This window comes from Dryas octopetala, chromosome 2 (genome assembly GCF_963921425.1).
Source record: "Dryas octopetala chromosome 2, drDryOcto1.1, whole genome shotgun sequence".
In the NCBI taxonomy this organism is placed as follows: Eukaryota; Viridiplantae; Streptophyta; class Magnoliopsida; order Rosales; family Rosaceae; genus Dryas; species Dryas octopetala.
Genome location: NC_141367.1, coordinates 12,088,424 through 12,105,690, shown reverse-complemented (window position 1 = coordinate 12,105,690; position 17,267 = coordinate 12,088,424). Strand labels below are relative to the sequence as shown.

Genomic DNA, 17,267 nt, shown 5'->3' with positions numbered 1-17,267 from the left:
TACTTTATATGTTGGGCTCCGGGTTTCACTTTCTTTATTTTAAAATACTTGATGTAACGATGTGTATTGATAATCGGACACGATACTCGAATCTGGCCGGGTTCAGTACATTCTTGTAAGTACTGATTATTTCATATTAATTATTATCGATCAGAAATAATTTGATCATGCCCAAAATGAGTGGAACAAAGGCCAACTGATCGAAGCCAAGGTGGTAATTAAGGTTGCTTAATTGATACATGACTGATGAGGTACAAGTCCTTTCTTCAATTCCCATTAACTAGAGAACATTGAAAAGCATTTCCCATGAAGTTTTTAATTTTTTTTTATAAATAAACTTAGAATTAATTGTGTGAATGATTGAACTTTAGTAGACATTGTGCAGAAGCAGGAGGAGCCAGCCATTGTAGCAGCAGGAGGAGCCAGCCATTGTGCAGCAACAGCAGGAGCAGCAGGTGTTGTAGCTTCAAGATTCCTTGTAAGGGAGTTGAAGCCATTACACATAACATATATGAAGGTTGCAGCCATTGCTTGATGTCGAGAAAGTACAATTCTATTGATCTTTAACTATTTGATGTAACAATTCAATGAAACGATTATCGTAATATATGAACCATTAATTATATTACTAATTGATAGCATGCATCTGTTGGTTTGCAATTGCATGAGCCAAAGTTAGGAACAATGTCTAGAATAATATTGAAGCCTTGTTTCATTGCATAAGTAGTTTCATTTTTACACTCACTACTCACTAGTCAGCACCAAACCCTACATTTTTGCTTCTCCAGCTCAATAACTTTGTTCAAATATCCCTGGTATGCATACTGAACATGATCATGAATAAATTAAGTGAGCGTAGCATTAATTGTTAATTCTGCTCAACTGAGAAAAGTTGTTACATAATAGCTAGCCTACAATTCATGTTCTGATATAACTTGTGTAAAAGATAAAAGTGACATGATGCATATATTGATCCTTTAATTGCATTTGGCAAGTATGCTGCATAAAATTATTGAATAAAGCTGATCGAGTGTCTGACAATGAAACTTATTGGCATGCGTACGTATACATATGTATTGAAGCGTGGCCTGTTGGCCTTACCTATGCATCTAATTAAGATCATAATCATAGGCTATCTGCATGTGCATTCCTCATTTATCTTTGCGCCTGCGTGACTACGTCTTTTGGTGATCTTTAATTACTCTTTAAGCACTCTTAACCATAGTTAGTAAATTTGCATATTATAAGTGTACGTACGTAATTTTTTTAAGAAAAACTTTCGTTTCCGTATTTTTCAAAAAATATAGAAAAAAAATGCGCATTTTTCAATCCAAACATATATATAGACGTATTTTTCAATGATACGCATATCAATCTCATACTAACACATATTATTCCCATATTATCACAAATTATTCTGTATTTTTCACGTATTATGTCACCGTGTAGTCTGTCTACATGGGTTTGTTATGTCACCGTCAATGCTTCGAACATCATTTTCTACAAAGTTTTGTTACATATTTTACTGTTCTTGCCCTTGTTCATTTCTGCTTTTTTTTCTGCTTTCCAGCACAAATCTCTTCCACAACAACCAAAACTAGAGCAGCTGGAGAAGCTGAAAATGTTAAAGAACATGTTGGAGCGCCTCATAGCAGACTTACAGATTTCAAAAAGTAACATTTGCCCTGGTTTTAAAGAGAAATTGGGTTCCTACAAGAAGCAGATAGTAAATTTTATTAATACAAATAGACCCAGGGAGCCAGTCTCTTCTCTTCAGCAAGGGCAGCTCCCCCCATCTCATTGCACTCCATGCAGCAGTCACAATCTCAAAAGACTGAGGTGCAGTCTCATGAAAATCAAATGAACCCTCAATTGCAATCAATGAACTTACAAGGTTCTGTGGCAACAATGCACCAGAAAAATTTGACCAGCTTGCAGCAAAATCCTGTGTCTTTATCTGGGGTTTCAATAGCACAGCAGAACATGATGAATTCCTCGCAGCCTAATATGGATTCATTACAAGGGAATTCACTGGACTCAATGCAGCAGGTTGCTGTTGGTTCTCTCCAACAAAATCCTCTCAGTGCTCCACAATGTATGCATATGCACTAAATTAGGCAAGCATAGAAATTAAACACTTTTAAAATGCTTGTCCAGATTCCATATGTAGGTAATTCTCACAACTGGTCACGTAACACCACAAGTTTTAAAACGTCAAATTCTCTGAGGAAAAAAACAAAAAAAACCACAAGACGCTTCAATTGTAAATTAAGGGTGGTTTCCAAGACGCACCAAAGGATCAATATTTGTAAATGGACCTTCCCACCTTCCTGTAGTAGGGAGGCAAATACCATCTTACGGAAACCAAAGCCAATAACAACCGCCCAAGGCAGTGCTTTTTAATAATATTTGCACAAAAATTTCTGATAGAAGTATAAAATCCAGAGGCATCATCAGAAATGGGGCTTCTTTTTCTTAGTTAAATTTATTTTAATTCTAGTTTACATGACAATTGCAAATGACCATGACATCCTTCATAATTAGTTTTCTACCTGGTAAAACATATGACAGTGATGGAGTTCATTATGTTCACCAACTTAACTTGGTAGGCATTGTACAATAATTCAAGGTCAGAGAATCACAATGCACAATGTGAGTATCAAGAGCAGAACAGGAAAAAAAAATTCAATATACACAAAAAATCTAACAATCATGACCCCTGAAACTAAAAATTCTCACAAAGCATATAGTAAAGACAACACTGAGTCATAGAATCAGGAGAAGTGTATACCAGCCTCGTTGAATTTCAAAAGCAAGAGTAAGAAATCCTGTAAGGAGAGTGTGGAAGACATGTTGCCTTCAAAACCTTTCTTCTTCAACAACCTCAAAACCTTTTCTTTGAACTCAGATACCTCCTCTTGTGCATTACTATCCTCCACCTCCATTCCATCATCATGATCATCATCATCATCATCATTATCCATGTCCATGTCCATGTCCATGTCCTCGTCGTTAGTATCCTCCATGGCACCCTTTTGGGCTGGTTTGAGATTAAGCGCCTGCACAGTCTTATAATTCTTCTCGAGCAACTTGACACCATTTTTCTGCCTTTTTTTTAATTGAACCAAGTGTTTTGTTCTTTCTATTGAAACAAATTTGCAAAAAGCCATCCCACTCCTTCAGATTCACTTCCTCACGCTTTTTCTTGGGCTCAATTCGAACCACAGAGGAATCTACCACTGGCGGAGGCTGAAAATTGTTCCTTCCAACATTGAGGAGGTGGGAGACTCGAGCCAGGAGTTGGGTGTTAACTGTGAGTCGACTGTAGAGCTTGTCACCAGGCTAGGCAACCAGTCTCATTGCAAATTCCCTATGGAACATTATAATGACACATCTGAAAGCAGGCTGGTGATTCAATAGCTTGAAGGTGAGGGGAGATTTGATAAGGGATGTTTGCCACACATATATCAAAATAGGGAAGCTCAGTCTTGAGCACATCTCCCTGAATCACCTGTGGAAATAGCACACCAACAACGCATTCATATTGCTACAACAAAATTACTTGTTTGCATTGTTTCTAATTTGTCATATTCACTAAAACGCTAATCACAATCACTCCCTTAAAAGGGCTTCGAAAATTACTAATGCCCAATTCATCTCAATGCTCGATAAATGAAATTTAAAAAAACAAAACAAAAAACACAAAATTTAAAAAAAAAAAAAAAAAAAAAAAAAAGCACGAAAAGCCCGTACCTGCAAACGGTTGGAGTATGGAGTCCCCTGAAATCGTCTATGAAGCTCGAGAACCATGCGACTGTCAATCTCAACAGCACCAGGACCAGCTTCTAGAAGCTTCTTGGTGAGGTTACCAGTACCAGGACCAATCTCTAGGATGACATCAGTGCTCTTGATCCCTGACTTGTGGACTATGGAGTCCACCAGCAATGGGTTCTTCAGGATGTGCTGACCTTTAGACTTGTGGAAGGATATGCCTCGGAATTCTTATAGGAATTCAAATTTTGTTTCTTCCATATCTTAAGTTCTATAGCTCGGGTCGATGATCCGTTTTCGATCACGTGATTGTAGTGACGAGCTCTTCGATTCTAGAGGGGTAAATGCTAGGTAATTTTGAAGTTTTTAAAGGGTCATCTTTCAAGCTACACAGGTCATCTGTCAAAATTTTGTTAGATTGATATTTTGTTAATTAGACTTCTTAATGCTTTATAAAAGTATTACCAAGAAGGTCTTCACTCTTCAGTCAGGTAATCTTGCCAGCCCAACTTATTTAATTAAATTACTGTTTATTTAAGTTGATGTCATTATCGAAACACTGCCTAACTTCATTTTATAAAATTAATTTAAGGGATTAATGCCATTTTGCTCCCCAGACTATGACACTTGTATCAGTTTGCTCCCCAGACTATTAATTTAGAAAAATAAGGACCTTGACTTTGTCAATTTAGCCAATTTAGGATATTCCGTCAACTTATACAATTTCCGTCTAAAATTCCGTTTGTGCAGAACCACGTGCTTTTCACATGAGTTCATTCTTTAGGACAAAATGGTCTTTTCCCTTCCATTGAGACCTGACCATGTTCCCTCCTTTATTTCCCTCCTGAACTGAACCTAGGGATTGTTCATTGGTTAGTAATTGAGGCCACATAATACGAATAGTCTACTGCTTCAGAAAGAAAGGGTTTGTCGGTTCTCAAGCTTGGAGAATCTTCTACGTGGAAAGCTTCTGAAGATGCCCATCAAGTTGAGGGACAAAGGTGAAGCTCCACTGTATTGTAAGTTCCCACTTTTCTCTTTTTGTTATTGTTTGGTTGGGGGCTGCAGATAAATTTGACCATAAAATTGTCATGGTTGCTTTTAAAATCAATATTTCGACTTGTTCTGCTTTTAAAATCATGGTAACTTTAAAATCATGGTTGCTTTAAAATCAATATTTCGACTTGGTTGGGGGCTGCAGATATAGCAGAGAGATGAATAAACAATTATTCCTTTGCATTATTAAATGATATATATATTATATTGGTTTAATATATGCTAGCTAAATCTGTACCAATGAATAGAAGTCGCCAGAAATTATAATAGTTAATTAGGTGCTTCAGTAGATTTTTATAATAATCAAGAATATATATATATATATGCAGTAGATTGTCTCAGTATACTTGTGTTGACTACTTCTTTTGGTTAAATGTTGCAGCTGATCCAGATAAATTCTCTTTTGAATTGCATTTTGGTGGTGAATTTATTAGTAATAGCTTATACAATGGGGGTAAAGTCAAATGGGCTGATAATATGAATGTTGACTATGTGGCATTGGTAGACTTGTTTGATTTTTCTGACCAACTTGGGTACAAAGGGGAAGAAGTAGAGTATTATATGTCACACCCAATAAAGGGTATGGTGCATGTGACTAGTGATAAAACACTGCTTGAGTGCATTAGTTTCACTATCCATAGTGGCAGAGTTGTGGTCTATATTAAGCCAATTACTACTGAGGATACAGATGATGCTGTGGAAAAGGATGATGATGATGCTGTGGAAAAGGATGATGATTTTGTGGATAGTGATTATGAGCAAGATAATCACAAAGAGGATGATGAGTTGTTCAATAAGTATGTTGATGCTGAAGAAGATGCAGAAGCAGATGATGAGTCTGAAGATGAAGATGCTGATATGGGAATAGGTGAAGCTTTGGGACTAGGAAAGGGTAAGCCTATTGAATCTGACTCTGATGGATTTGATAGCTTGGATGAGTGTGGATCTGATGAAAATGCTGTGAGAAATAGGCCGCCCAAGAAAAAACTTCCTAAATTGAGAGTGTGGAGAAGGGAAACTGACTTAAGGAATCCAAAGTTGGAGTTGGGATTAACATTTCCTAGTAAGGAAGAATGTACAGAGGCCATAAGAGAGTATGGCATTAAGATAGGTAAGCAGATTAAGTTCATAAGGAATGACCCTAGGAGAGTTAGGGTGAAGTGTGAAGGTGCTTGTGAAGGTGGCAGTTGTCCTTGGTTGGTGTATGCATGTAGACAAAGAAGGTCTACAACATTTGTGATTAGAACCTTCAAAAAAAGGCATGTATGTTCAAGGGAGCAGCGTAGCAAGTTTGCAACTGCCAGTTGGCTAGCGAATAGATATGATGAAGAATTGAGGATGAATCCCAAGTGGAAAGTGGGGGACTTCGTGGAGACTGTGAGGAAAAATTACAGTATTGACGTTACTAGGAATCAAGTGTATAAAGCAAAGAGGAAAGCTAAAACAAGAATCATGGGCAGCATTGAAGAACAATATGCTAGACTTTGGGATTATGCTGAAGAGCTCAAGAGACAAAATCCACAAAGCACTGTTGTGATCCAGACAGAGTTAAGAGGTGAGGATCCTATTTTTCAGAGAATGTATATATGTTTCCAAGCTTGTAAAATGGGTTTGATTGAGGGTTGCAGGCCTTTTGTTGGTTTTGACGGCTGCCATATTAAGGGTCCACACCCAGGTCAGCTTCTAACTGCCATTGGCATTGATGCCAATAATAGCATTTTCCCAGTAGCATATGCTATTGTGGAAGTTGAAAATACAGATTCATGGACTTGGTTCTTGAGACAATTCAAAGATTATGTGGGGATAGAAAATGGAGGTGGTTGGGTATTCATGACAGATAAACAAAAGGGCTTAGGGAATGCCATTGAGAATCTGATGCCATATGCAGAACACAGACATTGTGTTCGGCACCTACATAATAATTTCAAAATTGCAGGTCATGTAGGGCTTGGATTGAAACAAAGGTTGTGGGCTGCAGCAAGGGCAACCACCAACCAAGTGTGGCAGGTTGAAATGGATAAATTGGAGAAAGAATCTGAAAGGGCATACATTTGGTTGAAAGATAGGCCAGCATCTCATTGGAGTAGGTCATATTTTTCTATTGATCCAAAGTGTGATATACTACTTAATAACTTGTGTGAGTCATTTAATTCTGTAATATTGAATGCAAGGGATAAACCAGTGTTGACAATGCTTGAGATGATCAGATCCTACTTGATGCTAAGGATGTCAAGGCAAAGAGAGGCTCAATGGACACAACCTGTTGGACCAAAGATTCATTCCATTGTTGAGAAGAACATAGAGAAAAGTGGCAATTGTATTGCTAGTTTTGCTGGTGCAGGGAAATATCAGATTTTACACATTAATGGAGGTCAGTTTGTGGTTGACTTGGAGAGACAAACATGCACATGTAGGAGATGGGATCTATGTGGTATCCCTTGTCCACATGCAATGGCAGCAATCGCTAGGAGAGAGCATAACCCAATTAGATATGTGCATCCTTATTATAAGAGAGACGCATATGATAGAACTTATTCTCATTATATATCACCAATGCCTAGTCCAGAGTATTGGATCAGAACTGAGCATAGGGCCATCAAGCCACCTATTTATCACAATCAACCAGGAAGGCCCAAGAGGGTGCGGGTTAAAGAGCCTGATGAGCAAGTGTCGCTTCCAGGTCGAAAAGCAACAAAGCTGGGGAGATGTTTTGTGAAGCTAGCATGTGGAGTTTGTGGCCAAGAAGGTCATAATGCAAGAACATGTGCAAAAAAAGGAGCAGGCAGTAGCAGTACCAATGCCCAATCCTCATCTCAAGTATTACATGTTTGTGCATTGTGTTCTATATGTTTTTGTAACCATGATGTGATCTCTTATATAAATTCCATTTTAATACTATAAGGAGATCTTGATTTATTAAGTATGAATTCCACTATGATAGATAAGTTTTATGGTTTTGGGCAGGCTGAAACTCAAACTCAAAGACAGAGGCAATCAAGGAAAAAAAAATCAACTGAAGGTCAAGCACAAAGACAACCGAGTGAGAGACAAGAAAATGCTAGGAAATCAAGGGAGAACCAAGCAAGCAAGTCTAAGGCTCCATCTACAACTACAAATGGCAATTCCCAACCTTTGCCTCCAGTTACAACTAGCAATTCCAAACCCCACCCTCCAATAGCAATTTCAAGTTCATAACCACTGCCTCCAACTGCAACTACGAGCTTCTCAATGATTAAGTACAAGTTCGCTGCCAGGAGGGGATCACATTGGAGACCCTAGACATGATTTGTGGAACTACTATGTTTTGGACATGTAGTAATACTTGTTTAATGTCAGTTTGGGTATCAAACCCATTTGTGAACCTTGTTTATTGTCAATTTGGTCATTTTGTGAACCATGGGTAAGCACCTTATTTTGTGAACCATGTTTAGGTTCAATTTGGGTATGAAACTTATTTTGTAACTATGTCTAAGTTCAAGTTTCAATATGATCCTGTTTTGATAAGACCTGACACTTTTTGGCTTATTATGAAATGAAAGCAAGATTACTTATGAAGGTTTACTTATGTTCAATTATGTTCTTTATAGGTGAATGGTTGGATTAAAATTGTAGGAATGCACAAACAGGTCAATGTAGGAATGCACATAATGATAATTTTTCCACAGTACAAATAATAAACTTTCATTGGAATTGGGATGGATTTTGATTCACTTTCTTACATCATAACCTTGGATTTTTAGTAACCATAGAAATGTAGATTGAAACCCATAATAAAGAAACCAAACGAAATCCATTTTTCTAAATTCCCAAACAACCATGTCTTGCATACAAAACTCATCAACTGTGATACAAAAAACATACCACAAACCCCATAAATCCTAAACCTCACCAATCCTAAGCCAAGACAACAACGACACCAATGGCCCAGAAAAAAAAAATACAAAAACATTATTATGACAAGTCACCCATGCACCAATGGCCCCCAGACACCCATCAATTTGAACATCCAAGACAAAAACAAACAAAACCAAAGCTTTTTCTCCTTTGCTTTATGACAAGTCAGTTGGTCCTCCATACTGTTATTTTTTCTAAGCAACCCAAGTATTATGGATCTTGAACAATCACAAATTGGGGGGTCGTACCACTCCTAGTAATCACACCTCACATTCCCCTGAAAAAATAAATCAACAAAAAATAAAACTTAGTATTATCACCAAAAGCAAACAAAAAATTGCAAAAACTAAACACCATAAACGTTGTTTGTTCTGCCACAACTACCTGGTAAGTTGTTTTTTGTAAACAACTAGTAATAATTTTATGGCTTCCTTGTTCACTAGTAACAATTTTATGGTCAAATTTATCTGCAGCCCCCAACCAAACAATAACAAAAAGAGAAAAGTGGGAACTTACAATACAGTGGAGCTTCACCTTTGTCCCTCAACTTGATGGGCATCTTCAGAAACTTTCCACGTAGAAGATTCTCCAAGCTTGAGAACCAACAAACCCTTTCTTTCTGAAGCAGTAGACTATTCGTATTATGTGGCCTCAATTACTAACCAATGAACAATCCCTAGGTTCAGTTCAGGAGGGAAATAAAGGAGGGAACATGGTCAGGTCTCAATGGAAGGGAAAAGACCATTTTGTCCTAAAGAATGAACTCATGTGAAAAGCACGTGGTTCTGCACAAACGGAATTTTAGACGGAAATTGTATAAGTTGACGGAATATCCTAAATTGGCTAAATTGACAAAGTCAAGGTCCTTATTTTTCTAAATTAATAGTCTGGGGAGCAAACTGATACAAGTGTCATAGTCTGGGGAGCAAAATGGCATTAATCCCTTAATTTAATAATTATTGAGACCATATCATTGGTAACCCCACAACATGATGTCTAAGGTCAACCCATAAGCACATGGGCATTGATATTGTGTCAGAGCTCTCCTAATTTTCTCATGCACTCACTTTGTCATGTTGTAGGTACTTAACTAGTCAACATTCTCGACTTTAATTAAAATAGACATAAGTAGAAACCAACTAGGGTCTAGAAACTAGGCCGTTGCTTGAAATCTGGACAATTTAGGAATGACTTGGTTCTTAAGAGATATGACACGCCAGACTAACGAATTTGAAGAGCCTAGCAACTGAGCTAGTGATGGACCTTTGAATTTGTGAAGCCATACCTTAATTGAACATGGTTATGAACAGGTTCAAATGAGGTATACCTCATGAGTGCTTATATTCTCATCCCTCTGTCCTATTTTCCCATCCACATTATTTTTGCATCCCCATTAATTTTTTAAAAAAATATAAAAACAGTCTTCCCACTTCTCATTATTCACCCCTTCCCCCTCTAGCTTATTTAGGACCAACTAGCGAGTTTTAACTTTACACTTCAATTTTATCTCAAGTTATTGTGTCACTTTAATCCTCGACGTCAATTCCATTAACATTTTTTTGTCAATTTCTATCACTCTTGCTGCCTGCGTAACTTTGTATGGATAAAAGATGCAACTCACTTCGTATCTGACTATTTAATAATTTGTTACAATTAGGGTTTAACATTTGGGTGGTTAGGGACATAGGGTAAACCAAAGTGGTGGAATTTGGGAACACTGCCCACCCCGCTCACTCCCTCACCCAATTGCACATATTTTTGTTTCTTATTTTGAAAACAATTGTCACTTTTTATCTTCATCTTTCATTTAAAATTGAAATTTTTTCTCTCAAATTTTGTGTGGAATCCTGTTTGGGTACAAAATAAGAAAGAAGCTCTATTTGGGTACAGAAGGAAGCATTCAATCCCAATTCGTTTGACTCCACTCATATCCTCAATAATTTTGAGCTGTACCAAAGTTAAAAAATAATTGAGCCGCTAGCCTGTTCTTTTAGATACAAATCACAAATCCAACAAAACAGATTTCAACTGTTTGATTTTATCTAGCCGCCACCTCTGTTTTCTCTCTTCTCTCTCCTCAAGCCCTCCTACAATCGCACACTCCAGGGAGGGTGAGGGGAGCTGGCCTTCCCTCCCCTCCCCTTCCCTTCCCTTCCCTTCCCTTTCTCCCCCCAACTCAAGGATATTCTCCTCCCTCAATAGTGAGAGTTTTTCCATACTTCCATTTTGGAAGTCTTTCCTACTGCATCTTGCAGCTTTCATCTCAAGGTGTTTGGTTGACACTATTTCTGCTGGTACCAGTCATGAGTCATGTTTCCACCGATTACTATTGCTCGATCTGCTACTATGAGCTACTATCGACCTCGATTTAGAGTTGTTAGTAGGATCGTTGACCCTAACGCGACAAATTCGTTAAGTCCTTCAACACCTCACTGGCTCCGTTTGGTGGCTATAATGTCTGCTCAACACGATGAGAACTTGAAATTTCTGTGGGCTTTGATGCTCCACTTATGTAGGCTTTTGCCTTCTTGTAAGCCTTTTGGGTTCTTTCTTTGTATTTACTCTGCCTTTTAGCTAATCTAATGTAATGAGATGCTTTATCAAAAAAACTGTTTGATTTTATCTCGATAATGGAAGGTTCTATTACATTTTTAATGGTTGTCAATATGATGAAATGATATATTAAAACTTAGGGTTAAATACAAAAATAGTCTATAAACTTTACAGTGAATCTCAATTTGGTACACTAACTATAAAAAGTGTCAATTTGGTCCACAAACTTTTCAAGTTGTACAAAAACAGTACAAACGTTAATTTCTATCGAAAAATTTAACGAAAATTGGTCATGTGTACAACAAGTGACCACATTTTCAAGGGCATTTTAGTCCGTTCATCACATTTCATATGACTAATTCCATTAATTTTCGAATGGAAATTAACGTTTATACTGCTTTGATACAACTAGAAAAATTCGTGGATCAAATTAACACTTTTTATAGTTAGTGGACCAAATTGAGAATCAGTGTAAAATTCGTGAATCATTTTTGTATTTAACCCTAAAACTTAAAAGTCTGCAAAGAAATAATTAGGAATTTCCATAAGTATATGATCGATCTATTCAATATATAAGAGTAAGAAGAAGAAAGGTCGGTGCAAAATTTAGTGTGTGTGTGTGGGTCAGGCCGAAGTTTGCAGACTCAGGCCCAAATCTCTGTCCAGACGAAGCTGGTCTGGGTAAGGAAAAGTCTGCCAATAATAAAACGGCCAGGAAATATTGACAGGCCCATAACCAAGCCATAGAGCCTGGTACAAGTCCATGCAATGCAGCAGGCTAGGCAAACAGACATTGGTGTTGGTGTTGTGTTGGTGCATTTATATGACACAAATACAAGATGTTTCAAGTCACCTGTAAACCAAGAGTTTATAATTTCCATCTTATCACCTCAAAATACCATGTACCCACAGTCAAATACCAAGAGTTCATAGCTATATTGAACCCCTGCATGATGTGATTAAGCATCATATCACCCTGTTCTTACAATTATGATTTTATATACCTAACCGAGACAGCAGTATTCAAGTAGTAAACCTGAAATTATACTACAAACATCAGTGACATTTCTGCTTGTCTGTTTGTACGATCCTCGTCCAATCTGGCTTGTCTCCAGTTTTCATACTCATCTGTTAGTAGTGTTTGACATCCTCAAGAAGCATAAACCATACCATATATCGCCCTGAGGTTGCCTTTCAGCGCCTAATCGCCAACTGAGCTCAGTGGAACTGGTGACATCTCGAGATAGTCAAAGTCATCTGTTATTCCAATCTGCATAAACAGTTGAAAGCAAGATCTCAAACAACAGAAAGAAACTGGGAAGTGGGAACTAGATGATGAGCTTCAAATGGAGCATACGCTTTCAGCTGACATTACAAATGAGAACCTCAGCATGCCAAGCTTATGAGTTTTAAATATAAAATGGTATATTCCTGTATTCTCATTTAAGTCTAATTTACCTCCTTGTACATGTTCTCAAGCTGCTCTTTGGCCTCCTGAAAGTTATTTGAGCACCACTGACGCACTGTGAAAATGTTGTCTGTACAGTTTGAAACCATGGCCAGTCAGAAAAAAAAAAAAAAAAAAAAAAAAAGAATGCAACTAGTCCTAATTTATGGATTTAAACATGTGAAGGTAAAACCTGTCCATCGATTAGCTGCTGTATGGGCAACTTCAATTGCGTTCTCTGCCAATATAATTATAATACGGTCAGTATGTGTAACATCCGGAAGTTGTGAAACATCTAGCAGTTAATGTCACTTAGATGTTAAAAGGGTGACATTCTACTATGGTTGAGGAATCAAAAGCAATCCTTAACTCATTGCTTCAAAGGCAGCTGGATCATTGTCTGCATACTGCCCCATCTCAGCCTGAAAATGGCAATGGACTGCAGTCAGAATCTTATTCAAATCATTCATATTGTTTAATGCATCAAAAAAGTTTAGGATATACTCCAACCTTCAGCTCATTATACTTTAGCTCAATGGCTTTTAGCTCAGCTAAGGCCTCATCTCGTTCATCCTGGAAAAAATTTGAAATTCAGATGCATACTAACTATAATAACCATATAGATCAGTCTTACAAAGTAGAGAATGATAGTTAAAGCCTTTGAAAGAAATTTACACTCAAAATAACTCACAGATTCCTCTCGTCCCTTCTTGAGCGCATTACACTGGTCAACAAGTTCTGCATGCCTCTTCTTACTGCTTTGGAGATCAGATTCAAGTCTGCTATACACATTCCTAAGCTGCCCAGCAACAAAACATAGTAGCATGAATTTACTTAATAGGAATTTCAGCACAAATTAATCCTACCCTGTTGAATTGAGGTTAGAATCTAAAACATCGAATTTACCTGATTTCCAGCAGAGCTAGGAAGACTCCAAAAATACACCTGAAATTTTAATACTATATACATCACAAAATTCCAAGATAAATAAACAAGTATGTACAATTTTCTTCAATAAAACACCCTGCAAAATTTGTGTTGGCCAAGTATAAGGAGGACCCATTTTGTGTAACAGAGCTATGAAAAGATTTAAGCCCTCAATTCAAAAAGTGTATGTATGTATGTAGATTGTGGAAGCAGATATCTACTTACAGAGGTTCCAATCTTGTCTTTGAAAACAAGGTCATCATCCACTAAACTTTGGACCACATCTTTCACAGACTGAGTGATAACACCTTTCTTTGGTCCTGACTTCTCAAGCTCCTTCAGCTGAAACCATCAACAAAACAAAACACTATAAGCCCAAATGATTCACAGTGTTCACAATCATTAAGAAATGCATAAAAACAATCGCATTTGAAATTTTGGCAATAAATTCAAAATAATAATAACAAGAAAAGGGCATAGAAAATAAAATTACGAGTGAATATATATATGATTCATCAAATTATAACAAAAACACTATAAGCCCAAATGATTAACAGTGTTCTCAATCATAAAGAAACGGATAAAAATAATCACATTTAATATTATAGCAATAAATTCAAAACAAGGGGCTTACAAAATAAAGTTAGGAGTAAATTAATATGTAATGCATCAAATTATAACAATGGGGCATAATAATTAATAATACTCACAAGGAAGAAATCTTGACACTCGTAAAAGATCTGAAGAATCCTGTCACGCTTCTCGTCCAATGAAAGGCCTCTTTTCTTCGACTGTACAGAAATCAAAAGATGGCGAAAAACTCAAAAAATAAATAAATAAACAGAAGAAAAATTATAACTATCTTCTAGCTAAAATTGGTTCGAGAAATTTGCAGTAACTTTGATTCAAAATCATAACACACTTAATTTCTGTATGAGACGGATAACTAATTGGAAAAATGAAAAAGAATTGAAGATAAAAAAAAGAAATTGTACTGATTTTTGCTCTTTCGTGCATTTTCTCGGTAACCAAACGGAGCAATAAGGTACGAATTTGAGAGATCTGATGCTATTGGAAAATGAAAATAATACAGGAAAATTGAAATGAAAATTAGGGTTTAGAGGGAGTGATTTACCATTGAGGCGATCTAAAAGACGACGAATAGCTTAAGACAGACAAGGATGGAATCAGATTCAAAAATGGAGGAATCGCTGTAGTTCGTGCCTCGCTGAAGAAGAAGCCTCTGAACCAAGAAGAAGCCTCTGAAGTGCTAAAAAGAAGCGTCTGGTTTGGCGGGAAATATTTATATAATATTTTCAGTGTTCTAGTTCGTATGCTGAAATCTCATTGCTTACTTTGAATTTCAAATTTACTTGTTGCTGAAAGCTGAATACAACACTTACGATACGACATGCCGTTTTAATGTCAAGAACAATATTGCCGTTTTAATGTCAAGAACAATAATAATGCACATGTATGTATTATTGAGCGGTCAATTAATGCCATTAAGCGACGTTTTGCTCCATTAGATGTAGAGCATTATCCTCAACTTTGATGATTTTTGTCCTTAAGGGGTGTGACAAAATTGTTTGATAAAATGCTTTAGAGAGCCAATTTCTAAGCTAAATGTCATAAGCAGTCGGTGGGTACTCCAATTAATGCCATTAAGCGACTTTTTGCTCCATTAGATGTAGACCATTATCCTTAACTTTGATGATTTTTGTCCTTAAGGGGTGTGACAAAATTGTTTGATAAAATGCTTTAGAGAGCCAATTTCTAAGCTAAATGCCATAAGCAGTTGGGGGGTACTCCAATTAGAAAATTCGTAGAATTTGCATGTCTGCAGTCAAATTCAATCCCTCTTTCTATTGAAATAATAATAATAATAATAAAGTTAAATGCTATGATTATTCTTCATCACGTCTTCATAAAGACAAATTTTTAGATCCACCACTAGTTATTAAAACTCAAAGCTTAACCACTTGCTCGATAAAAATTTAACAGTTATAAATAAGTCATGAAATGAAATAAAATCTTCAAGATAGGATATGAAATGGTGTAATAAATTTAAGTTTATTTTGAAATAGTAACTAGTCACCTTTTGACTCAAGTACAAATATATTCACCAACTATAAGGGGTATTTCAAGTTTGTCCACTAAAAGAAAAAGATTTCAAATTCATATATTATTTAACAAGAACTTACAATATAGCATATCTGTTAAGATTTTTGTCCAAAAAAATGTTAAATGTTATGCTGGACATAGCTAATGCATGTCCAACGTGTCATTTAACTCTTTTTTTAATATAAATCTTGACGAATGTGCTATATCATAAGTTTTTATTAATTAATGTATAAATTTGATTTTTTTTTGTTCGTGAACAATTTGAAATACCTCTTATAATGGTGGATGTATTTATACCTGAGCCTCACCGTTTTATAGGATTAAGTAATTAAGATGACGAATACGCTCTATTTCACTGAAGACCTTTAGTCATACATGTTCTTCTTGTAAATAATGTTTTTAAACCGTCAAATCCTCATCAAACGACCAAGATCTATGTAGCATAAAAGTTTGCATATAACAGAGAAATATTATCTTACTCTCACAATAAGTAACCACATAATTAGCATACGAGGAGATCTTATGAGAGTAAATAGAGTATAACACGCAAGCATTTTCTGTCTATGTAGAGGTGGCTCACGATTTTCGTTCTTGATCATCCCATTACCCATATGGCCATATGAATGAGATAAAGACACACAGGACAAAATTATACAAAGGAAATGCCATTTTGGGTGCTATAAGCCTAAAAGGAGGGGAAATAAAATGTTATGACAAAATGCCACAAAGCTAGAGACACAGATGGAACTGCCAGCACCAATGTGCCCTTCTAAATTATTATGGATGGTTTGTGTTCCATTCATATTTTTCTCCACACTATTGAACTCCCTCCCCAAGATTTAAAAAAAAAAAAAAAACAGTAAAAGTTCAGTATATATAATAAGCACACAGTTCTCAACTTTTCATTCAAGGCACAATGCTTTAGTCCCATTGGATTTGCAAGCACATAGATTTCTTTCTTTTTGTCCTTTTCTTTTTGTTATGTTTCTTGATACCCACTAATTTGACCTCATAATGTTGGAGAAAATTATATGCAAGTTGGAGAAAATTATATATTTAAGTTCTAGCTAGGCTCCACTTACCTTTTATAAATGCCTTTGAGACTTGTAGTTGCGTTTCCTAATATCTTTCTGTTTTTCCATTTTCTTTGTCGGCTCAAAGATTGGCTTTCATGCTAAGTAAAAAGGAAGTTCCTCTCACAAACATATATATGATGATATGAATAATGCCCCTACCTACTCTCAAACTAGCTAGTAGGTAGAATCTTCTTTTTAAAATGACATGGTGATCAAAGTTGGACTACCAACTATGGTCATCATACAAATCTATTATCCCATTTCTCCCATGTTTAAAACTTGGTGGGTTGAAAATGGATAAATGATATGGTCTGACTAGTATGTTCATCACACAATTGTATGCGAAATCAATATTTGAATAACCTTGACCAGCACAGATATTGACCGGGCCAAGTTGCTCTCTTAGTTAGATATGATTG

General features: G+C 36.4%; 2 protein-coding genes and 1 pseudogene across 3 annotated transcripts; 1 reads left to right on the top strand and 2 right to left on the bottom strand.

Annotated features, from left to right (window-relative positions):
• Positions 1-2,549: 2,549 nt before the first annotated feature.
• Positions 2,550-4,663, bottom strand: LOC147293134 (ribosomal RNA small subunit methyltransferase pseudogene; annotated as a pseudogene). Its single transcript, XR_015120240.1, has 3 exons — positions 4,627-4,663; positions 3,754-4,001; positions 2,550-3,511 (listed from the first exon to the last, which is right to left on the bottom strand). The product of XR_015120240.1 is annotated as a ribosomal RNA small subunit methyltransferase pseudogene (transcript).
• Positions 4,664-4,747: 84 nt separating this feature from the next.
• Positions 4,748-8,022, top strand: LOC147293133 (uncharacterized). The gene is made up of 3 exons (XM_086231013.1): positions 4,748-4,790; positions 5,210-7,644; positions 7,792-8,022. The coding sequence occupies exons 1-3, from the start codon at positions 4,748-4,750 to the stop codon at positions 8,020-8,022; spliced, it is 2,709 nt and encodes a 902-aa protein (XP_086087139.1).
• Positions 8,023-12,189: 4,167 nt separating this feature from the next.
• ATMND1 (Mnd1 family protein) lies at positions 12,190-14,999 on the bottom strand. Its single transcript, XM_086233678.1, has 10 exons — positions 14,784-14,999; positions 14,359-14,439; positions 13,874-13,990; positions 13,628-13,666; positions 13,413-13,520; positions 13,232-13,294; positions 13,092-13,143; positions 12,915-12,959; positions 12,733-12,812; positions 12,190-12,544 (listed from the first exon to the last, which is right to left on the bottom strand). Exons 1-10 carry the CDS (start codon positions 14,784-14,786, stop codon positions 12,476-12,478), a joined length of 657 nt encoding a protein of 218 aa, XP_086089804.1. The 5' UTR covers positions 14,787-14,999; the 3' UTR covers positions 12,190-12,475.
• Between the last annotated feature and the right edge of the window lie 2,268 nt (positions 15,000-17,267).

Coding starts and splice junctions, on each gene's coding strand:
- ATMND1 (XM_086233678.1), bottom strand. Junction 13,521..13,627: donor CTAGCTCTGCTGGAAATCAG/GTAAATTCGATG, acceptor GTTGCTGGGCAG/CTTAGGAATGTGTATAGCAG. Junction 12,960..13,091: donor AGCTGCCTTTGAAGCAATGA/GTTAAGGATTGC, acceptor TTATATTGGCAG/AGAACGCAATTGAAGTTGCC.
- LOC147293133 (XM_086231013.1), top strand. CDS start 4,748: ATGCCCATCAAGTTGAGGGACAAAGGTGAAGCTCCACTGTATT. Junction 4,791..5,209: donor AGGTGAAGCTCCACTGTATT/GTAAGTTCCCAC, acceptor TAAATGTTGCAG/CTGATCCAGATAAATTCTCT. Junction 7,645..7,791: donor ATGCCCAATCCTCATCTCAA/GTATTACATGTT, acceptor GGTTTTGGGCAG/GCTGAAACTCAAACTCAAAG.